This window comes from Halichoeres trimaculatus, unplaced genomic scaffold (assembly GCF_033239565.1).
Source record: "Halichoeres trimaculatus isolate MK-OKI-2021-1 unplaced genomic scaffold, fHalTri1.1 fHalTri1_scaffold_20, whole genome shotgun sequence".
Lineage (NCBI taxonomy): Eukaryota > Metazoa > Chordata > Actinopteri > Labriformes > Labridae > Halichoeres > Halichoeres trimaculatus.
The window spans coordinates 5,205,208-5,230,677 of NW_027437198.1; the positions used below are offsets into that span (position 1 = coordinate 5,205,208).

Below are 25,470 nucleotides of genomic sequence, written 5' to 3' on the forward strand. Positions count from 1 at the left end.
CAATTGGTACCAAGATGAGGGTGCAGAGTAAAAAAAAAAAAGTTTAATTTTCAAAATAATACAAAACGTGTGTTTGTTTGGCATAGAGAAGTAAACATCAGCCATGACTGGAGCTTCTATATGCACACATACTTTTGTGTGGCGTGAGGAGGGAGGGGTGGAGTAAAAAAAAAAAAGGGCGTATAGGAAAAACAGAGGAGAAACCTTGAATGAGATTAGTAGAGCCCAGAGCGCACCGGCGCAGCAGTCAAAGTAACTCCTCAGATTTTAAGACAAAACTTTCTCTGAGAGGAATAATTTCAAACATTTCTGGAAAAAAATAGAGAATGAAGATCTCTCCTCACAGCTTCAGTGTGCCAGACGCTCTCCTTCTGATGCGCAACAGGTTCTGTGAGGTAAATTCAACAACTTAACTCCGATCAATGCTGGAGGAAGAAGCATGCTGCCCCCGTTTTGGCACTTTGGCACCGAGCAGGAGATCAACCCATGGGATGTAGCGGATGCAGAGTCAGGTTCAACTCCGGCAAGGTGCTCTCCAAAGTCTCCGTGTTCTTTACCATGGTCCTGATTTTCACCTACTTCTTCTACTGCCTCACCGGATTCTGCGACTCCGCTCCGAGAACTTTATACACCCAGCAAGGTTTAGACTATGACATTCTGGACGATAATCGCCGCGTCCTGGACGACCTGCGACCTCCGGCGCGTCACCTCCCCGACGCGCCCTCGCTTCAGAACCGCACAGCAGCCGCAGAACAGGTGGACGCGCGCGGGCAGCTGCGTCCCCTCAACGCCGAGGAGAGCGCTCCCAGCAGCGGCATCCCCGTGTCCAACTCTTTCGGGACCAAAAGGTTCCCGCAGGCGATTATAATCGGCGTGAAGAAGGGGGGAACCCGCGCTCTGCTGGAGTTTCTCCGCATTCACCCGGACGTGAGAGCGGTCGGAGCGGAGCCTCACTTCTTCGACAGGTTTTATGACAGAGGACTGGAGTGGTACAGGTAGGGACGAGACACAAACACATCACACATCAGAGACATCTTTAAGGAAAACGTTTCAAAACAACGCAAACTGGTAGAACAGAAATATTTTTCAACGACCACTTGAGTAAAAACGAGCTCTGTGACTCGCTGTAACTTTTTTTGCTTGTGAGTCTTGTGTCTCCTGACATCTTTGCGCGCGTCCTGATGCGCTCGGTTTTGCGCGTCAGTCCCCCTTTGCCTTCACTCGCACCCTTTACATTCTTACTGTCCTTTACTGTTGCAGTGTTGCATCTGATTGGCTCGTCTGTTTTTCCAACACCACTGACGAGTTTTGACAATTAATAGATTTTTAAATCAAAGCTTTTTGAAGCCTCTTATACAGATTGTGCAGGGTGATGTATGGAAGCCTGAAGGGTCAGATCACTAGGGATGGGTACCTTTCACATTTGAAACGACACGGTACCAATGCCCGGTACCTGGCAATGGGTACCAGTACTCAACGGTACTAATTTTTGGTACTTTTTTGTGTTAATATGGTTAAAAATATCAATTTGTTTGATAATAAAATGTCAATTCTTTTAAATTTAACAAATTTATTCTTCAGTATATAACCTTGTTATGCTATGTTCATGTCCAGCATGGAAAATCACCTACTCTTCCACTCCCTCACAGTCACAAGGATGCATTTAGGTACCTAAACATGGTACCTTTTGATTTTAGATGAATCAGTACCCAGTACTTTTGACAGAATTCGGTCGGTACCTTTAAAAGTACCTAATTCGGTACCCATCCCTACAGATCACCTGCGCAAAAGTGCTGATGTCTCCTGTCAGTAGACCACAGACATACATACACTGACATGCATACACTGACTGCCTCATAGACTGAGATCAATATAACGTCAAAATTCTCCCTGCATGCTTCACTGTGGAGCAAAAGGCGGGTGATGGTCTCTGAGGAGCACTTCATCATATTGACAGTCATCAAAACATTATTCATAAACCCAAACATGGCACCTTTTCTGAACAATCTCAATGTTTCACACACACAAAGGATGAAACCTGCCTCTTAGGGTTAGTTCATGTTGAGTTAAAAATACACAAAGAATGAGTTTCATGGTTTAAGGCCCATAAAATGTTCACGGGCTACTTTAGCTCTGACAGCAGCTGATTTGTGCAGATCAGAGCTGTAATTTGGGTCTAGTTATGATCCCCAAGAAGAGGGATTAAGGTCTGGATGATCATCTCCAGATGTTCCTGGAGCTCCTGGAGAAGATCCCAGCTGAAGTTTACAGGCGACCCCGAGTCAGAACAAGATCTGAGACCTGTGAGCGTGAAAGGTTCTGCACAGGAGCAAAGTTTGACAGGATCATGTTCATAAACGTGATGAGCACGATGGGTCTGGAGTTTTCAGAATCTGGTTTTGACTTTAAAAAAAAAAAAAAACTCCTCAGCTGCGTGCTTTTTAATGAGAACACATGACACATGGAAACACTTTTACCGCTGGTGATTTTAGCTTCCTCTCTATTTTCCTCATAAACACACACATGCACGACACACACACGCAGGTCTGTCTCCCTCCTCTTCAAGATGTCTCTCCCCTGCCGTCTTTTTTTCCCTCCTTCTTTCCACATTCTTCTCTCTCTTTTTATCCAACCATCTCATCACTTTCTCTCCTGTTTCCTCCCTCTCACCCTTTCATTTAGGAGGAGCCAATACCTGTGGCAGACCTGATGTTGCGCGGTTTGTTTTATGTGTGTTTTAATCAGCCTGGCTGGTGTTGTAAATGCTGCTGGGCTTTAATGCTGTAGTTTTGTTGGTGCAGTAACACAGCAGCCACACTAACATGGTTTGTGAAGGGCACTTTAGTCATATTATGGGCTCCAACCAATAACTTTTCTTTATTTTCAATCTGTCTATTGATCACTCTCTCTGTTAATATTGATGTTTTTGTACAAGGCGCCATATTAAAAGCAAACACAGAGATTTGCACCGTAATCATCAGAGATGATCACAAGTCTTTCGTCACGAGTCCAAGTCTCTAAAAATAAGTCTTATGAGCTTTTGTCATCTGCTGCCATCCGTCTACAGAGTGGACGAAAACGTTAAATGTCCCATATTCTGCTCCTTTTCTGCAGTTTAATATGGATCATTGATGTCTTCATGAAATGGTAGTAACATGTTTTGGTCCAAAAAGCCTATAAATCAAGCACAGCAGCATTGTTTCCAGGCTCCCATAGCCCCTCTGTTCAGAACGCTCTGATTTAGTGTGCGTGATCTTCATATGTAAATGAGCCACCTCTGATACCGCCCCACTCTTATGCGTCACTGAGAGCGGTGCCACGAGCTCCAAGTGCACAATGTTTAGAAAACAGCAAAGCTCGTCTACCGTAACATTACAGGCTAAAACAACAGGCTAACTGCTGCTAAAGTTAGCATCCTGAAGCTAACACAGAGACAGGGGGGCACTGAGGAAAAGCTCTTACATCTGCTCCACAGCACACAGCATTTAAAATACTCACATTTCCAGGGTCTGAGGTTTGTTGGTGGATGGTTGGTAAAGCCCCTGGATTCAGGACCAGTCTATTCGCTAGCCCTCTGTTGTACTGTCCAAAGTTGGAAAAGCAGTCAGCCGTGAAGTGACTAGCACACACATGCACAGTTTTACTGGGTGTAGCTGGCACATTTCCTTGATAAATGAACTCTAGCCACTTAGTCTTGTCTTCTTCCGAGATGGTAAGCTTGTGCATGGAACTATGTGGCTGTTTACAGCCAAAAACAGAGCAGTGATGGCTGCTGGAGCAGTAGCGGGGAGGGGAATGGGTGGGGAGGGGGTTCGGGGGTATCTGCTCCGGTGTACCAACCAGGTCAGACTTGCTCCTGATTGGTCAGAAAAGGGAACCACTGACATCCCCAAAATCCAAACAGCTCATTTTAGGTCAGGATTTTACATTCACAAGCACTACTAAGTACAGGTTTTGTCATTAAATATCACATTTTGTGGGCTGGGAGGAAAGCCAAAGACCCACAAATTTCACTAAAAGACAAAATAAGGTGATTTTTTGAGTGGGACCTTTAAAGGTTTGCACTCAGCGACCGTATTGTTTAATTACACTGAATCTAATGACACACTGTGATGATTCTTTCCACCAATCAACAGTTGGCAGTGTTGTAGCTCCACCCTCTGGAATCAGATCAGTTTAATCTGGCACCCCCACAGACGGGTCCCAAAAAGTGGGATGGCTCGTCTCAGTTATTTGGAAATGCCGTAAAATGCATGCCGTGCCGAGATGAGACGTACTGAACTGAACTGCTTGGTGGAAACGGGGCTTTGGTTACCATAAAAAAAAGGAGATCATAATAATTGTTCACAAGTCCCAAAACACGAGTCAGAGTCTGAAGTCTTTTGAGTACGAGTCCAAGTCAAGTTGAAAGTCTCTGTACGCAACTTTAGTGCAACTCAAGTTTGAGTCGTAAACTTGAGTTCCCATCTCTGGTAATCATGTGTGACAACGAAAGGCAACTGGTCCATGGATTTTACCAGTCAGGCCCTGTTTACATAGGAACGTTTCACCTGAGAATGCAAAAAATACAGTGAAAGAAAATCTGCTGTTACATGGGAGTGACTGAAAACACTGTAGTTTGCATGCCAGGCCTGTAGTCAGTGATATAACTGTAGAGACACACTCTACCACAGACCAGAAGAAGAACAGCTGGCTGCTCATAAACAAAACAGCAGAAGTTCAGGGGTGATGCAACCATGAACTGTTGAATAAATGGACGTTGTCTCCCTGATGACATTCGCCTGTTTTTGAAACAGATTTTTGAAACAAATCAGCTGGTGCAGCCATATTGAAGTGAGGGGTTTGTGTCTCCACACGAACAGCTATAGGGCACCTGTCAGTTACATCTTATTACCAAGTTAGAAACTCCAGCTCGCTGTTTACACAGCAATGGTGGCTGTGGCTAAAATGCTGTTTTTGTGTAAACAAGAGGCAAAAATAATTTTGATGTTCACCCTAAAACCCTTGTCGTGTCAATGGTCTCTCAGAGCTAGTATTTAAAATTATTTTTATGGAGAGAATATTGTAGCATGGCTGCTAGCTGTTAGCACAGAGCTCAAAGCTTCTGTGAGCTAAGATGCTTTCACCACATGTGAAAATGATCCATCGTTTCATTTTTCAGCTCGTAGAGCTCACGTTTGTTTTCACTCAGGTCCAAACAGTTTGGACAGTTTGAACCTACAGCAGCTGGCTTAGCCTTGTGGAGCTGCGGCTCGGTTCTCGTTAACGGTAACGTGGTCGGCTCGGTGCAGACCTCTCGGTGATGATGTCAACAATGATGATGAAAAGACATCATGTGTTGATAGAGTGCGAAAAGTGAATTAAAAATTAATAAGCAATGCTTAGCCTGGGGTGGGGAGAGCAGGTAAAGCCTGGCGGCCTGCCAGGCTTGTAATACACTGGGGGAAACCCTGTACTGTTGTGTAGGAAACAAGACACCGCGTGTAGCGCGGAACAAAATGTTTTAATCACTCACTAACTTAGCTAACGTTACTATGCTCAGGCCGTGACTAGCAGAGACAGAGACCAGGCTAATTAGCGTGCTTGCAGCAGTAGGGCATTATAATTCGTTATATTGTATTGTTGTTTTTGTTGTTTTGAGTGTATGGTGGACTGTAGCCAGAAGGTATCAACTTTACTCCAGGCTCTGTGCAAGAGGGAAGTGGTAGCTGGCGCTTGCACTCGGTAAAGCCAGGTCAAACCAACCAATGGAAACTTTTCTCTCATCCACCAGCGTAGGCCCCGCCCATTAAGTGCAGTAGAATTTGCAAGCAAAGAGGACTGATTTTCAAGAGAAGAGAATTTGCTTACAAATCTCTTTTTTGGTTTCAAATTTATTCTTTTTGATTGCATAATATAGAAACAATATTCTCTCCACATATTTTTACTTTTAGATTTTACCCCAAGATGACTAATGTATCAGTTATCCAAAAAATAATAATTTCAAAATCATTTTAATCAACTTTTTCTCTCATTACATTATTGCTACATCAATTCAAGTAAAGAAACAAACAAACAAGTAAAACAGAAGAGAAAAGAGTCAGAATGCAGGTAAAGATCCTGTGAAGCCAAGGTGTCTCAGGAGAGTGTTGATGTTTCCACATCTGAAGGCAAATAAAAAGCTCAAGGTTGTAGCCTTTGTCCCTTTGGTACTTGGTGACTTGTTGACTTGGGGTAGAGGTAATCTTTGCTGAAACTGGATGTTGGGAGGAGTTTAAAGTCTGAACAGAACAACAACAGAGCGAGCAGCAACGTGATCCTGAGTGAAATCACTGCAACATGATTCCTCCTGCTGAGACCCAAGCCGAGGAATCAGGAGAAATCTGTTTGCTGTCATCAGCAGTGACCCACTGACACGTCAAGGAAAAGTGTACGTGTATGTGTGTATGTGTATGTGTGTGTGTGTTTGTGTGTGTGTGAGAGTGACAGCAAGAACTCATCCATGTGGAACCAGCAATCCTCCTCCACCTGCCTGTCAGAGGATAGAGGGTCAGCTCACTGTCACATCTGGGAGCTGACGCCACACACACACACACACACACACACACACACACACACACACACACACACACACACACACACACACACACACACACACACACACACACACACACACACTGCCCCCCTCTCTGAAACAGTACAGTGCGCTGTGCATGACAGGCTCTGGAAATCTGCCCTGAGCTTTGTCATCTTATCTCATTGAAGTTCTCCGCGCTCTATCTGCAGCTCTCAGGTCAAGAGGATCAGATTTCTGAAAACACATGGATGTAAATATTCTCCACTGGTTCTTTGAATTAATTCACACCGCCTACTTGTGCTTTATTGACTTCCTCTTCCTGTTTGACCTTTGCTTTCTTGAGTCAATATACAAATCTGAAAATTGTTAATCATTTTGCTATAATCCTGTGAGTTTAACTGATGGTTTGTTGGTTTATATTTTCACTTTATGTAAAAGAGGTTCCTGACCCTCAGAGTTTACAAGACATTAAATAAAGTAGCAATTGAAAAACATTCCATCGGATGTTAATACAAATGTGTTGTTATTAAAATAACAGTCAGCCTTTTCCTTAAGCTTGAAGAACAAAACACAAAAACAGAAAAATGATTTTTTTACATTCGCATTTTCATTTGAATTATGTCCACCATTTACTGGACACTTTTTGGAAACTAAAATACAAACACCTTTTCATTTTAATTTTAATTATGTCACATGATGTACAGTCTTGAACTTGAAAACGATAATTAGATGACATTTAATTTTAATTTTCACTCAAACAATGCAGCTATGTTCTTGAAATGGAAATACAATCCCTGTATTGTATGTTCATTTTATGTTTGCCTTTTTCATTTGAATTTGTCCCACATACATTTCCATAATAAATCGACGTCCAGTAGACGTTGCAAAAAGACGTAGTCTGGAGAAACAGTCTGCACCTTCAAGAGGCCAAAGTTAGATGTCTAAAAATGACGGTGAAAGGACATCCTCTGAACGTCTTTCTGCGCAGTGGGATGGGATTTTTTTTTTCTTTTTTTCCTTACTTCACCAAAGAGAAACCAAAAAACAGAATTCTGACTTTTATCCCAGACATTCGAAACTAAATCTAGCCTGCCTTTAGAGTCTGAAGTTTTAAGGTTAAATTTTAAGTTCAATCTCATACATCGTTAAAAAAAAAAAAAAAAAGGGTAAAATTCTGAGTTTATTCTAAAACCAAACTCTGACGTTAATCTCATTACTTGAAGGAAAAAATGTCAGAATTCCCACTTTAATCTTATAGCTTCTTAAAAAAAAGGGGTCACAATCTTTACTTTAATATTACAATTTGTAGAAATTTGGCCAATAAAAACTTTAATCTCATAGGTTGTGGATTAAAAGTCACAGTTCTGGATTTTCAGTCATAACTTGGAGAAAATTGTCATTTTAATTCTCACTTCAAGCTTGGATTTTTTAAAGGAAATGACAGAATTCAGACTGAATAGATAAAAAGGAATCAATTCACACCACAAACTGTCCTTTTTTTTTTTTTTTTTTTTTTGTGTGACCAGACCTTAAAATGTTGTTTCTCAGTGGCTGCATCACCAACTTTACGAAAGCAGCAGGAATATTTTCAACATTATCTTTGATGGTGAAATATAAACACCTGTGTTAAAAGATTATTGATAACAACAAAGACCTCCTTTATTCATGATGTTAGTTAAAAATTTTGACAAAACCTTGGTGCATCTACTTTAATGTATTTAAAAGTTTACCATGGAAGCAGTCCTCCCTTTTGATTGGTTAGTTCAAAGACTTGTTAAACTCTAAGTACATCTCACATTCAGTCAGCAGAAACGCACACAGCAAAAAAAACTGAAAACTTATTAAAAGTTTCTGTCTTTTGTTTTAGTAAAATTGACTTTTTAGCCTCAATATGAGCCACATTCACCTGACCAGTCCATATTTCAAGTTATTTAAAGACAGAAATGAGCTCTGAACTGCTTGTTTCAAGTTAGAAATTTTGCCAATTAGACAAAAGAAAAGTTTCTTGGTTTAAGACATTTTACTGATTTGACGAAACTTGATGAGCAAATCTTTCTTACACCACTGGCAGATTTTTTGTACTTGACGCAAGCAGTTCAGACCTCATTTTTGTCTTTTAAACCCTTAAAAACATGTTTTTTTTCTGGACTTGTCAGTTGAATGTGGCTCATATCAAGAATAATAAGTCAATTTATTCAAAGAGTAAGGCGAAAACACTTAGATTTCAGTTTGTTTCTTGTGAAGTCTGGGTCAGAAAGATGACACGCTCCATGGTGTGACAAATGGTCAGCACTGAGCTCTCACAGACTCACAGAGAACTCAGTGTCTGTGAGCTAGTAGAGCATGCTACAACCAGCTAGCACGTCAAAATACTGCCAAAGTAAATCAAAAACCTCTGAGTTGAAGACACTGTCAGCAAACTATCAAACTATCTGTCCCATGACTTAACCTACAAACTAATGTTTCATGCTTCCTGCTGTTCCCTCTGATCACTAAAAGTCTTTGAGTTTTATTGGATCTTCACTTCTCCAGACGGAAGGAAAAATGATGAGCACAGTCTTTGCAAAGTCACATAATCAGATTTAAAAAAACAATCATTTCATTATGACGCTGCTCCAACTTCTTTCATGTGTCTTTAATAGAGAAACAACAGTGAGGGATTTAGCAGATGGATTAGAGTTATATGTGGAGTCTCTGCTGTCGTAGTTTGACAGTCTGCATGCTGGAGATACTTCACACACACAGCAGTGCCCTCCTGTACACGTTGTTCCAGCAGCATTGTCCGAGACGAGCGCAGCCCTCATTCACCAGAGTTTCCATCTCTTTTATCTGATCTAGCCTCTCTGTCCTCACCACCCAGTCTGCCTCTCCATCCTCTACTCTGTCTCTGCTTTGCATGTGTGCGTCGGAGCCAATTACGGGAATGGAAAAGCCACAAATTGTGCATCGAGAATGAGGCAAAGATTTAACGAATTTCTGCGTTGTTGCTTTTTATGGCTTTAAGGAGACTTCATGTAGTGATGGGTTTCATATGAGACTTAAGAGCCACCACAGGAAACAGAAAACCTCAGCTTTGTGACACAATGGCTCCGATTGTCACGGCTTTGTTACCATGACATGGTGGAATGAGTAATCCGTGAGTTAAATCGTGTTTTTTTCTTGGTTGTTGATGACGCTGAAATAAAGCCTTAGGTTATTTACCTCTTAAAGAAGAAGCATAGTTATAATACTGATGACTTTGTGTTGGAGTCATTGTTTCTGCAGATATGGATCCAAAATAACATCCAAGAACCTGAACGATCAGTCTCTTTAACATATGTTTGATTTATAGAAAGATCATTCCTGCATTTCCACTGAAGCCAGTCCACTACATGAGAAACATCAATATTTTGAAAGCTTGTCAATTAGCTGACCTACAGTCTTGACACCGAAGGCCATGCCTGATTGGATTGCTATTAAAGTACAGTGTAAATCCTATAAGGGCTGCAAGCACAAGGACAAGGACAAATCATACAGGCCCTATGAAAAAAAAAAAAATCTTCAAAACAAGGAACCCAGACTGAGAAAAAACAAAAGGGGAATAATAGGGTTGATTTTTTAATACCCTTTTTTGTGAAATACTTTTAGTTGGTTTGTTCAGTTTTGTAGGAAAAATGTAAAGATGTAAAACCTGCTGAGAAATCTGGATTTTGAAACCTCACAAAATTGTATTTTTTATGCACAATATCACTAACTGACATCAAAATATCTTTAAATGTAACAAGTTTTTATTAGGTCAACCTTTAAAGGATGTGAAGGTCCAGACTTGAGGGGCCCAGTCCATTTTTTTAAGAGTTCTTTTTATCATTATTAGGAGAATGAGCCCAACTTCCTTATGTATGGCTCTGTCATATGACCTATAGAGCATCATCATATAATGATTAATAATTTTGTCCACCACTCTATATCTTACACCCGTGATTTAGTTACCTTGTAAGTATCTCTACTACTGTGTTACTTAATGTTTCAACTAGGGCTGTCACTTTAACATATTAATTACATTAAGTAATTAGTGTCAGCACGCTGCGGTCTGAGCTGCTCAGCAGAGAAGCAAGAAAATAATTAAGAAACAATATTAAAATAAGAAGGAATGCCACCGAAGACAAGACAAAGTGGTAAAGAGATGGATGAAATGGAGGAAATAAAAAAGTTTATGAATTTTATGTCAGAGGAGATAAGCAAGCTCGCCAAACAAACTAAGCTGGTGGAGCTGATAGTTGAGGTAAAACAGCTTAAAAATCTCATACAAGAAAAGGATAAAAAGATTGAAGACCTGGAAAAAAGGATTGACGACTTGGAACAATGTACGCATATGATCATGTGGTTATTACTGGACTGGAGATCAAGCATCAAACTTACGCACAAGCGCTGTTTGACACAGACAAAGGAGAGCTTGCCCCTCCAGGGGAACTACAAACCTTAGAGAAACAACTTGTTCAGTTCTTTGAAAATCACAACATGACCATTGACAAAAAAAAAATCTCTGCGTGAATTCTGATATTGCACAACAAGCTCCCATCCTTAAGAAGCAGAACAAAATACAAGCCACCTGGACAAGGAATTGCAAGGTAATGATCCGGTTAAATGGACCCGGAAAGCGCAAAGGTGATCATGGTGAGAGAAATGGGAGACCTGGATCCATACACCATAACACACACGCACCTAGAGCATCTTGAACGATCTTTTAAGACCCAAATAATCCTGTTTTTTTATGACTATGTAAACACCACAACTACCGGAGAAGAGTGGACTCTCCTCTTATATGTATCTCTTCCTGTTGTTGATCCAAAAAACAGACAAAATATATATATTTTTTGATCGTGTTCATCTCAAGTTCTCCATCCTTTGATCCTCTCCATGATCTCCATCGTCTTTTCTCACGATCGCGACGCTTTTTCTCTCTGAACTACCACGACACTTCCTCAGTTGGAGCATGAGCTGCCTGAACTTTTCTGACTCGCAGTGTCTAGCTGTGTCTCTGTCAACTCACATCTTCTCCTCATATCCATGCTGAGCTCTCATCCAAAGAGCACACCGCTCTCAACCACAGTAGTTCACAAGCATAATTTTGATTGACAGCTCCATCAGACCAGACCCCACCTACCCTCACTGAAAAACATAATTTACTTCTTTAGTTGCAGTAAATAGTTGCAATCAAACTGACGTTTATAGAGTTCAATGGCAGTGAACACGGACATTTTAATATTGGCCATTTAAAAAAAATGTGGATTTACAAATCTTCTTTTCTTCGTGTTTTCATTTGATTAGTCATCTCTACAATTTTGTAATGTCCTACAATTCCAATTTTTCATTTGGGGACCTTAAGAAGATATGAGATAAAAATGTGATTAATTCGATTAATTAATTACAAATCCTGTAATTAATTAGAATTTTTTTTTTAAATTGCCTGACAGCACTAGTTTTAACTTAAAGGTTGGGTCTGCAGGAATTTTAGTTACTTGTCAGTAAACACAACATTCAAACTAGGCTCCTCCTCCTTGGCTCAGTGCCAGCAGCAGCTCACACACTGCCTCAAACTGAAGCTACGTGAACACATTTGCTAGCCCAGCAACCACCTGTAACATTACTTTTCTATGTGGAAGAGACTTAAGAGCTGTGCACCACACTTGACATGTTAGAACAAGCTAATCACGGGTATTTGACACATATGTGTCCAGGAAAATGCTTTATCTGTTTGGTGTTTCGTTTCACTTTGGTTGTTTTTCTTCCTCTGTGCTACGTCCACTATCGTATCTGCTCTGATTAGCTTCTTCCACTCGCTTTTGTCAACATGTAAAGTCACCTGCGCACTTGATGCTCTGTGATTGGCTTAGGTAAGCGCGCTTAATCTCCACCCAGAAACATCTCGATACAACCAAAACATCAATATTCAGGCAGAGGAGGCTGAGGCAGACACAGACACTGACACACATGTATAGAGGCCCTGAGGAGACAAGTGAGCAGGATTATTCCTCCTAGAATGCGTGAAGAATATAACTCACCATTAGTAGCAATTTTAGCATAAAAAAATATCTGTCAATACAAACTGTAAACACAACACTGAACACTGCTCCTATAAAGTTTTAACAAGAGTCAGTTTTAGAAAATGGTTCAGTTTGGGTGGGAGTACAGTCAGTAAAGTGTTTTTAGTTGATCTAATTTTAGGTTTCAGTGCCACTGATGTATGTTTTCACTTTATTTAAAGGCAAAGTTTCAAGTGTAGTAAATGAATTACTTCATTGTTAGTGTTGTTATGATTGAAAAACTCAAGATGTTTCCATGCTCGTTGGTAACTTTAGTATTTTAGACTATGCTACTTTCATGTCACTCTGAGTTTGTGACACTAGTAAAGTGGACTCTAGTGGGCATGCTGCAACTTTTTCCACAGTGAGGGTGATTTTCCCCACACCCTGTCCTGTGTGGAGCTCTGAGGTCATTAGTGATAGAGGCTGAACACGACTGATTGGTTTAACAGACCAGGAAGTGGTCTCTATAGTTTTGAGCTGTGTGGTGTTTTAATGGTGCTGGGTTTTGGCTGGAGTCAGGTCTAGGTGGTGTTATAAAGGTTGTAAAGGCCCACACTCACACTGCATATGGCTGAGATTAAAATAATTTGTGGTGCATGAAGGGATGACTATAAAAATTGGGGAGGTTCAGTCAAGTCAAGTGAGAAAATTCCTGCGCAAAGAAAATAATGGTTTGTTTCAGTTTGCCATGATGAAATGTGTTAGGTATGTCGTGAAGTTGCACTCTGATGTATTTCTGTAGAAGATTTACATAACACAGAAAAGAGAAGGGAGTGCCCAGGAGAAAGATGCGTAGGGGGACCCTGAGAGGCTGGGTAAAGATACACTCAACCGTGGGGGAGGAGGGCACACAGAAGATATAAGACTCTGCTGAATATTAAAGTTTTGCATTGCAGGAACATGCTGCCACACTGCATGGACCAGCTGTGTAATTCAAATAACTTTGTTATGAAAAATTGACCAACATTGCAAAGACCATCAACACATCTCGTTTATTAGAAACAACATAAAAATCACTGGGTACAGGGTCTGCACAATGAAGCACAGACTGCCAGTCCACTCCATGGGGCATAGAGAGTTAATCCACTGCCTGGCGCACAGACAGCCAGTCCACACCACTGGGCACAAACAGCCGGTCTGCCCTCTAGAGCGCAGACAGCCATTCCGCCTGATGGAGCACAGGTAGCCAGTCCGCGCCGTGGAGCACAAACATGCTGTGCCCCCTTTATAGCAGGGTCTCATATCCACAGTGTGACCTCCTCACTCATGGTTATAAGCAATGTCACAATAAGATTGACCTCCCTTTGAAATAAAAGGAAAACAGCAAAATTGAGGACACAAACTGATTGAGGACAAAATGACCAGTAATGCATTAGAGGAAAGTGTTTTTAGGAGAAGGGCAGTGTGTTCTGTTTGAAGTTTTTTTTTTTTTTTTTTTTTTTTTTAATTTGTCTCTGATAAAAAAAAAAATCATTCCTGTATTTTAACATTTTTTTTTAATGTAGTTCCATGTTTTACAGTGTTCGACTGTAATTTTACAGTGTTTTCTGGAAACTTTGCTCCCAGTGCTTTTACCAATTTTTTACAGTTCTTTTTCTTTTCTACAGTGTAGTCCTGTATTTTTTTACAGTTATTTTATGTTGTTTTGCATTTTTACAGTGTTTGACTGTAACCTTACTGTATCTCTTTAGAAACTTTTCTGCCAGTGCTTTTACTTTTTTTTTCAGTTTTTTGTTTGTTTTATTAGTGAATTGCAACCATGAGTGAGGAGGGTACAGGGTTCAGCTGGCATATACCAAAAAAAAAAAAAAAACACATCCAGGATGTCATTTTACAGATGTTTTCAGTAATTTTACAGTTTTGTATAATGTTTTTAAAAACAGAAAAAATACTTTGAAAATCAAGGATTAATAACCGTAAAATTTGTTTTTTTTTTTTTTTTTTGACTGTGTAAAATTATTGAAAATATCTGTAAATCTACTAGCATTTTGTTGTTTTATAATAAAACAGGAAAAATCTGTAAAAAATTACAGACCATTTCCTGTAAATTTACATTTTTTTAACAGAGTAGTTGAGGCAAACAGCGCCATTTTTGGAGTCAGAAAATGTTTTTATTGCATTTCACCTGTATACACTAATTATTCTGTGGTCCACTTACAGTGTTTCATTTCTTTAAAAAAAGTCTGCACACTCCCACAAAATGTTACCTCTAACTCAAACTAACCACTGTTGCACTCGTGCAAACTCTCAAACCCCATTCACCGGTATCCTGCTGTAAACCCCCACAGATGATAATGTGAAAGACTTCAGACTCAGTGGAAGTGCAACACTTTAGCAGACCTCCTGTCAAGAAAAGCATCCTCTCTGTCCATTACTGTACTAATATTCACAGGAAAAGTAATTTGGTAACAATTTATTTAAAATCTGTGGGAAGGAACAGTTTTAATGTCTGCCATGTGGTTTTCTCAGAGGAATCAAACCATCTCCTTTCTCTCCATGTGTCCCTGAAGTGTTGGAAATTCACCTCTAGGCTGTCACTTACAAGTCTTTACTGTGTGAATGTGTGTGAGGATGAATGTGTGTGTCTCTGCCTTTTAAGAATTATCATTTGTAATTTTCATGCACAACACATCCTCAGGCTATCTTTTCTTTTTTTTCTTTTACATGCGTGATTATTCATGTTTTCTTTCCAGCTTCGGCATCCATGACACTTTGTGGCCTCATGGCTTCGCTCAGGTTTCTGTGCAGACAAAGAACACGCAGACAGTATGGCGGCACGCAGCCTCAGAGCTTTGTGGACAATGACATCTGTTCTTGTCCAGGTCCTTGGTGGTGTCATGTACACTGTGTCATGGGCTTGTGTACGTTCCATCATGGCGACTTGATGCTTTTTCCAATATGGTCAATGAAATGAAATCAGTCACTGGAGAAAAAGACACTAAAAAACACAAGGCTTAGATTCCAAACTGTTATCGCTTGAGACAACCATCTGAAACTTAAACAGCAAGACCTTTAAACATTCTTAAACTCTCTGCAGAGCGTTGCTTGGCCTTGTCTTTCTAAAACATGCGAGGTCTTCCCTAAAACATGATTGCCAGGATGGCATAAGCTGCTCTCCATTGTTCAGCATTGTTAATGGTGCCTTCATAAATGTTTAAGCTCCCATCCCACAGGTTGTTATGCATCCCCAAACTATCACACATGATGACGACAAGCCAAGTGGCGTCTATACTTCTTAGAAATTTCCATGATTTTTAACAAGATGTCCCATTCTGATTTTTCAAACTACAGGAAAGTTTTCTAATCCACCTCAGTCTATCCAGTTTTTGTTGTTGTTGTTGTTTTTGTATTACTTAGCTTTTATTAGTGTCTTGTTGTTCCTGTCCTAACTTGATCCAGATGTATCCCTGGAATCAACATCAGGTTTTTAATAACTGGAGCCTAGGAGTGCAGATAGCCTTGTGGTCTAGAGCCCCATTTACACCAAGTTCAGTTCAGTTCATCTTGGTACAACACGCATTCTGCAGTGTTTCCATTGACTAATCCAGGGACAAGTCCCCAAATTATCAACCCGTTCCATCCCACTTTTTTGGACCCTCCTGTTGGGGAGACAGACATACCTATCCAACCTCAGAAGGTGGAGCTACAACACAGCAGTCTGTTGATTGGTCGATACAATCACCACTTACCGTCAGTGGCTGCTGTATTAGGTTCCGTTTACATGACGTTTCTTCTAAAAACGCTAAAACGCAGTGAAAAAAATCTGCGTTTACACAGAAACGCTGAGGGACTGAAAATGCTGTAGTAAGTATGCCAGGCCTGTAGGTGGTACTATAACTGTCTTGTCCAGAAGCCGCTTTGGGGAGATCTCTACTGAAGCAGAGTTGAGCAGATCATCTGATGTATTGGGGAATACTACGTGCAAAAATGGAGCAACAGATGCTCATTTTGGTAAAAGACAGTCAGCAGATTCAGCAGTATATGCACAACAAGGTAGTCCGCAACGATCATAACAACGGTACTGTTGGACTGTTGTATGCGCTCGCTGAAACAGTTACTGTTCACATGGCAATGGTGGCGGCAGTGTTTCAGAAAAATACCACTCTGGGGGCTCTTTTCAAAAGTTTGCATTTTAGGTCGATAAATTACTGTATGTGATCTATTGTTTTCTGTGTTGGCCTCTTTTTTTGTTGGTTAGCAGGGTTGTTATTAGCAGGGTACACTGTGCTGAGCACGGTTGTCTGTTGAAACGCAAACAGGATCAGGCATTACTATCATTATCCAACCTGTATCAAACTGTACTGATCCATATGGGACCTTGCGTGTGTGGCCCGGGGTGAAATCCAGCCTGTTGCCTTTTCCCTGCATTTCACTCCCCACTCTCACCCTGTTTCCTGGTCTATCCACTCTCCTCTGTCCTATCCAATTAAAGATATAAAAAGCCCCAAAAAATAACCAAAAAAAAAAGTAACAAAGCCGGTGTGGAAGTGCTAAAAGCCGCAGTTCATTAGTGTCTGCTTGAGGCTTGCGATAGATGATTGGCTTCATTACTCTGTGTCAGAGACAGATGGGTGTCAGTGTATGGCTTTAACTAATAGATTGACTCAGCTTCAAAGTTTAATACGCCATCTTTGCACCTTTTAGTAATTAACTTATGCACAGGATTTAAGCGATATTCAAACCATCTAAAACAGGGGTGGCCAACCTGCGGCTCACAAGCCACATGTGGCTCTTTGCCTTTCAGTGTGCGGCTCTTTGATTCATTCATAAAAAATATATATAAAGCTCTGAGTAGTGGTGTGCCGATCAATCAAAAATATTTATATACTGATGCCAGCGTTGGGTTCTGTGTTGATCAAATTTTGGGTGTTCATGATGATACTTAAGTTTCAGTTTCTCTTCTGTAGTACAAATTTTAACACACTAGCATACACAGTAAATCTCGTTTTGAAAATTGGAAATGTTTTGATTTTCATTGTTTGCCATTCCATTTATGTGTGAGAGGAAGCGTGTTTGTAAGACCCCATGCGTGACGTGGCTCTCCGTAGTACTACGGTCATTTTTGTGGCTCTTGGTCTTTGACTGGTTGGCCACCCCTGATCTAAAACATTTTTTTCTTGTGCTTAAAATTTTTCACAACAACCCAACTTTTAGTGATCGTCCCTCTATAGCCTAAAGAAAATTCAAATAGTGATAACTTAGAAAGGTCATAGCAGTAGTTTTACCGACACATTTAAGGGCTGAGCATTTAGCTTTACATCAACTGTCTTGACGCTGAGTGGAAAACAGCTAACCTGTCATGATCTGACGATGACCTGTTTTGTATCTCTACTTTGTTGGTTTCTTTTAACCAACCTTTGGGTTCTTTGTTGTTTTTGTTTTTGTTTTAAGAGGAAATAAATGAAGCATGTTTTTTAGGCGCGAGTTCAAGTTCCCACACTCGTCCTGTCAGCCTGACAGCCCGTCCAGGGCCCTCAGGCTCCTCCTGTAACCCTCTGCTGGGAAATGTTTTCACTCAGTTTGTTGTCTGCTCATTTTTACGGCCTTGATTTTTCCGCTGCCTCATTAATGCAGCCTCAGCTATGAAGGAGTGTGAGGATGCAAAAGTCCCCTCAGAAAGTCAGCTTTTAACAAGAACGGCCAAGAAAATGATCTTACAATGAGGAATTTACGAGTTTTTCTCTATCAAAATGACATCATGATATGGTTTTAAGGATCTGTTTGTCCACGTCGTCTCCTCTCTGTAGTGGATGCCTTTTGTTAGGGCGCTACAGGAGATGAAGCTGCAGGTCTTCAGCGGGGGAGCCCATAATCTTGAGGGCAGGAAGTTTCTTACCCACATCCGTGGTTCCCAGTTGGTATTTAATCTCCTGATCCAGACTGCCTCGAACATATCAGTGGTGTAATCAACGCTGTAGCACTTCAGGGGAGAAATGTGTTACATCCCCTGAGCAGCAGGGAGTTCCAGTCTAATGTGGCAAGTCAGCAAGGCTTTCCAAAACACGGCTGAGGAAAAAACACATGTTCACGCATTTCTTAAGTTGCATATAAAAAGAGAAAAATTAAAAGTTTTCCTGATGAGAGATTTGTTTTTGGAAATCATGCAAACGCAGCAGATTTACATACATGACCAAACTGACGTGACATGAATCATCCCTGACATGTTTATAGTTTCTGCTGAAGCCACAGACAGGATCAGATTTATGATAGAAAATGGCTTTTATTGATCGCCTGATAATGAGACAGATTGTGATGAGGGAGATCGAGAACCCGGGGAGAGGAGAGAGAAGAGGAAAAGCCGCAATTCATTAACTATTCATGAATATGGAAAGACAACTAATGGTCAATTACTGAAGTGACACTCGCATGAAGAAGTGAAGGACAAATCCAAGAAGTGTGGATGAGAGGAGAGGAGAGGACGAAGAGGGAGGCAGGCGCTCGGTTTCTCATCAGTAAAAACATCGACACCTCTGTGCATGCGTGTGTATTTGTGTGCATGGAAGTAAACACACGCTGCATGAAGGTGAAGGTGCACACAGGGAGAACAATCTGTCTTATGGAGACAGACGTATTGATCAGACAGATAAAGAGGGGACCGACAGGCAGTTAAAGGCCATTTGCAGCTCTTGAAGCTGGATGATAATCAATTAATGGTCTTTTATCATAGGGATCAGTTAAGGGGCTGGATTAGAATGTCTTCATTGTAAGTAAAAGGAAAATAAAGCTTTTAAAAAAATTTTAATTTAGCCCTTTTCACACATGCCCCAAAATCTGGAAAATATCCTGTTTTGTTTTAGTTTTTTAAGTCTTTTCAGGGCCTTTTTGTCCTTTAATTGGAAAAGACAGGAAATTAAGTAGAAGCAAAAGTATGGTGAGAGTGGGGAGTGATATGTGCCATGCTTGCCTTAAAATGTTCAGATTTTATCCAGATTGTGAGCATGTGTGAACGCAAAAAAGACAAAAAATTTAATTACTTCATATTTGGCATGTCTGAAATAAATCCACAATAACACAAAGTTGTAGCTTGTTGTTAAAAGTTGCAGTGTATAGAAATGAGAATATTAACGACATGGAGCGTCAAGATTTTAAAATTAGCTCATCTGTTCCTAAAACATCCCATCACTAAAGCTGTGTTTCCACCAAGTAGTCCGGTTCAGTTCAGTACGGTTTGGCATGGTTTGGTTCAGTTAAACCTGATCCTGTTTGTGTTCCCACAGCAAACTATGCCCTCTCGTGGTAGGGGCCGTGTAAGCTGGATGCCAAAAGCCACAGCTGTTTAACAAAAGCATAACGCCGTAGCAGCGCGACACAGTGTACTTAGCTAATAAATCCAACGAAGAAGAAGAAAAACAAAGAGCATAGATGGAAGACATGCAGCATTTTGTCCTCTCTGTGATTGACATGTAGCTCTTTGGTACTAAGTGCAATCCAGCTTTGTTTCAGAGAAGACTGTGTGCAGCCAGGAGAAAAGCAGCCGCTGTCTGGGTAAGTGACAATTCTTTCGGCCAATCCACTGCAGTGTTGTAGCTCCACCTTCTGAGAGGAGATCGGTTCAGTCTGGCACCCATACGAAAGGGTCCCAAAAAGTGGGGCGGCATGTCTTGGCTACTTGGGGATCTGTCCCAGTGGAAGTAAGTGGAAACGCCACAAAATGTGTGCCATACTGAGACAAACCGAACCGGTCTGCTTGGTGGAAGTGACTCTCAGCCTTTGCAGAACAAAGGGGATCCTGAAGATGGCCTCATTTATCCTGATCATCATGTTGATGGCGTTGATGCTGAGGGACATGTCTCATAGCTGGAGTTAAAACAGGCAGAAAGCTCCATGACAGCCACATCACCCTCTGATAGCTCATGTTCTGTTTGACAGAGCTAGCTTTCAACAATGAAGCACCAATCCACCTCTGACTGTCAGAGAGGAAAGAAAACTCTCAGACAGAAACAACAACGTTTGTTAGACTGTACCATAAACAGTTAACAATGACCTTTACAACCAATAAACCTTGCTATGGAAACGTTCTCCGACAGTACGTGTCACCTTTACCTGTGGAGCAGAAAACAGCAAACTTCTGCGTCGTCCTTCACACCCAACTTTTTCATTGATGACTCCCAGCTTGGAAACTCTACACCCATGTTTACTCTCCTTTTGGTCGCTGTCCGTCTCGGTTTCTCTTCATTTCTTCCTGATCTTTTTGGAGCAAAATCTAATGCTTTACACTTATGTGATGCATGTTTGTGATTCTCCATCTGAAAATACTCTCCATAGTAACTCTTTTATTCAAAACAACAAAAAACACTGTCTTCTTCCTTCTTCTTTAACAACAACAACAACAACAACAACAACTGTCTTCTTCTTTTACTGTAAAAACATCTGCCACCTCTCTTCTCCTCTGCCTGACTTCCAGGTAGATTCCCCCAAAATCTACCATAGACAATCATGACAGTTCATTATGTCTGCCTCTGTGAACAGGACTTGTGCAGTAATGTGAATATAAAAGTTTTTTTTCAAACTTACTATAAAGGAAACTAAAGTTTTATGGAGATTATTGTTCACTTATTGTAAGGTACTTCACAAACATATATAAACATTATATCTAATTTTCGCCATTTCTGTTTGGCCAATTGCTGACAACTTCTACGCACTGCACCTTTAAACTGTTGGAAAGTTTGTTGAAACTACCACAATGTAAGCTGGCAAACAATAGTCATGTTAGAAATATTTTTTTTTTGCTTTTTTAATATTCATGGCCTCCGTGATAAACCACTGACTAAAAATATATTTTCTTTGGATTTCTATCAGCAATCTGTCCTGGGTTGCCTCTTGCTGACAACATTTTCAATCTGAAACAAATAAAGCACGCACACACTTTATTGCTGGTTTTTGTACAAAGCCACATGAAAGCTCTTCGTTTCCAGTAATCTAGTGACATGAACAACACACAATGCATCTGCCGTTGGGCTTTACTCACTCTCTGTCTCTCATGCAAAACAATTTGTTTCCAAAATCCAAATCCACCACCGGTCTGCCAGATGCAGTTTGTCATTGTCGAACAGAAGAACGAACAAACGCTGGATCCGTTAGATCCCACATCGCCCACAATGCCTGTGTGCCAGACAGAGCTGAAATGAAAGCAGTGTGTGTGACTGCAGGCGGGACAAACAAGGAGGTTATAGGACAGCAGGTGCTCGCAATTTGTGAAATATTAAAAGCTTGAAAAAGAGAAATTTAGATAAGTATGAAGATTATCATTTAAAGTTTTAGGTCACCATGTGAAATTAATTTTTGCAGTGGTGCACAATCAGCACATTTTTGAACAGCATATTTCACTCACCATCTCTCCACATTGCAGCCACATGTTTAACACTCCAGGCGAGCTCAGCCACTCGCCGTCCTGGTCGCACTTCCTGCAGATTTCTGTCTGTTTTGGTCTGTTTGGGTTGTAGTAGGAACCCGTAGGGAAGAAAGGGGGGTACACTTTGCTCCTGCAGGAAGAGGAGGAGGGGGTGCCTGTAGGAAATTGCTGTTAAGTGGTTCTTGAGGCTTTGTGGTTTTGACTCATCAGGCGAACAGTGAGTGGATGGTCCTGGTGCACGGGCCTTACGGTGAGACTCAGATTGGCTGTTTGGGGCCCGGGTGCATAAACACACTTTAGTGTAAAGGGCTTTAATCACAGATTTTGCGGTTGCTTTAATGTTTCTTCTTTGTAATGTGTTTACATTATTTCTTGATGTTCCTTTAAAGAGCAATCAGTGAAGTGGGTGAGGCTTCAGTTCTCTCCTTAGGAAGAAAAGGTCACACTGGAAGAACCAAACTTCCAAGAAACATTAAAAAAAAAAAAGGGGGATTTTTTTTTTTTTTTTTTTTTTTTAAGTGCATCACTCATGATTTATTCATAAAAATACATGTGGTCAAAGATCCCAAAAATGCTAGAAAGCTGCCAACGTCTTTAGGGTCAAATTTGACCTGTGGTTAAACTTAGCTTGTTTATACTTAGAAAAAAAACCCAAAAGCTATCACCCTATATTATTTTTCACCTAACAGCTAACTCATTATGTTTACATATCAATATAAACACTGTTGTAAATGCTACATTTTATGGCACCGTAGATCTTTTATTTTACAATGTACCACTCGTCTTGAAGTAAAAAAAAAAGTTTGAAATCACTTTTTCATTTTCTATAGTGAAGATCATGGGTAAGCACATTATCCAAGTCCTAAAGACTACCACCAAAAATTCACTTGTGTTCTTTTAAACCCAACATTAATATCAATAGTAACATCTGTGGTGTTGTGGGTGACAACTGACCTGTACAGATTTATGTTAAGGGGAAGGCAAAAAAAAAATCCTTCTCTAATTTTGAGGCCTTCAGAATTTACTAAAATGTTGAAAATGTATTTTGTTGTGTTAAAAGGGCTAAGTAGGGCTAAGTATTGGCAAGAACTTATCGTCACAATACCCATCACATTGCTTAGGTCATGATCGATAATATCACAATGTATCACAATATTACATTATTGTGATATGTTCAATCAATCAATCAATCAATCAATCAATCAATCAATCAATCAATCAATCAATCAATTAATCAATCAATCAATCAATGTTTATTTATATAGCACATTTCATACAAAGTCAAATTGCAGCTCAAAGTGCTTTACAAAAAAACAAATGATTGATAAGTGGTGTTTGTAAATATAAATACATATAAATATATTTATTTATATATATATATATATATATATATATATATATATATATATATATATATATATATATATATATATATATATATATATATATATATATATATATATATACACGTACACACACATCCATACATATATACATACACACACACGTGCATGCATGTATAAATACATAAATGATAACAATTATACTACTAAGTAGTATGCCACTGTAATTGTAATGGATGGTAGGTAGGATGTGAAGAGGATATGAAGACTAATGCACACTACAGAAGCTCAATTAAAATGAAAAAATTTATAACAACAGATACAAGAACAGTCAAAGCAATGAAACTAAGAGACATCTAAGTAAGACACTAAAAATATATCTAAAACAAGTAAAAGTATGTTAAAAGATTTAAATTAAATTAAAAAATAATGAAATGTAAAAAGATTAGAACTATATCCAAATATATAAGCAAATAATAAAAATGGAATAACGTATCAGATAATAAAATAAGAATTGCTACAAAGAAATAAATAATTATAATAGTCATTGAAAATAATAAAATTCTACATAAAAGCAAGGCTGAAGAAGTGAGTTTTTAGATTACATTTAAAGATTTCTACATTGTTGTGATATTCCACACAGTTCACTAAGAAAAAATAGAGATGGATTTTATGTAAATAACATTTCTCATAATGAAAAGGACCAAGGAAAACATTGATTTCTATGGTATACTGACTTGCTCAGTACAACAAAAACCCACATTATCATTTTTAGAAATGTAATATTTCAAATGTGCTTTGAGATGACATTTATGATACAATCTACTGGCAACATAAAGGGTAGTAGCTCTTCGGTGCCATCTACCGCAGTGGGAAGTCGTGTTCGACTTACAACTTGACTAAAAATGAGTTTTTGTTCTTACAAAAATATCAATGTTAAGAGTTGAAATATTGGTATTGTATTGGAGGTCAAAGTGTCGTGATATTTTTTACACATCTCTAGTCTGAGGATTAGATGAAGCTTTGTTCAGGTACAATAAAAATTAATGGCGCTTTTTAAAAACCCAAATTTAAAAATGGGTCAAATTTGACCTGAACACAATATGAAAATATGGGTCTGGACTTAGTTATCTGAAATCTTTAGTCCTCCCTGTTTATATACCAAAACTAAACACATAGCCTTTCCAACCTACTACATCCACATCTCAGCCTCTGATATCTTTAAATTCATGTGTGGTGTGTTTTTATTTGTTCAGCTGCCTGAAGTGACCTTAATAATTCTTAACTCTGACCTTTTCTTCTTGTCATTTAGGACCCTGATGCCCCGGACTCTTGATGGTCAGATAACCATGGAGAAGACCCCCAGCTACTTTGTCACAAAGGAGGCCCCGGGTCGCGTCTGCACCATGAACTGCCAAACCAAGCTCATCGTGGTGGTCAGGGACCCTGTGACGCGGGCTGTCTCTGACTACACCCAGACTCTGTCAAAAAACCCCGGTCTTCCATCGTTCCAAAGCCTGGCTTTGAAGAACTCCTCCACAGGTCTGATTGACACCACATGGAGCGCCGTCCGCATCGGCCTCTACGCCAAACACCTGGAGAACTGGCTCCAGCACTTCCCCTTGTCTCACTTTCTGTTCGTCAGCGGCGAGCGGCTGGTGTCTGACCCGGCCGGGGAGATGGGTCGTGTGCAGGATTTCCTGGGCCTGAAGAGGGTTGTTTCAGACAAACACTTCTACTTCAACCAGACTAAAGGCTTCCCCTGCTTGAAGAAGCCCGAGGGGAGCAGCAGACCTCGCTGCCTCGGGAAGTCTAAAGGGAGACCTCATCCTCAGATCCCTTCTGAGGTCCTGCAGAGGCTCAGAGACTTTTACAGGCCTTTTAACCACCGCTTTTACCAGATGAGTGGACAAGACTTTGGCTGGGACTGACAGAAATTAGCTCGGATTAAAACCAGGATCTGACTCTGGTCTGACTTGACTTTATGAAGCTCCGTGATCCTAACTCGGTCAGGGACAGGGTCACAGAAAATGAAGTCAAGAGGCTTTGTGTGTCTTTTTCAGGCGACACATGACGTGCAGCGCCTGAACTGCCACCTTCTGTTGTAGAAGAGACGCCAACAGGGACAAAGTGCTGCCAAAATATGAAAAGATA

At 40.2% G+C, this 25,470-nt stretch overlaps 1 protein-coding gene across 1 annotated transcript; it reads left to right on the top strand.

The window, feature by feature from the left end:
- Window positions 1-486: 486 nt before the first annotated feature.
- LOC141809085 (heparan sulfate glucosamine 3-O-sulfotransferase 6-like) lies at window positions 487-25,435 on the top strand. Its single transcript, XM_074695906.1, has 2 exons — window positions 487-995; window positions 24,629-25,435. The coding sequence occupies exons 1-2, from the start codon at window positions 487-489 to the stop codon at window positions 25,245-25,247; spliced, it is 1,128 nt and encodes a 375-aa protein (XP_074552007.1). The 3' UTR covers window positions 25,248-25,435.
- The last annotated feature ends 35 nt before the right edge of the window (window positions 25,436-25,470 follow it).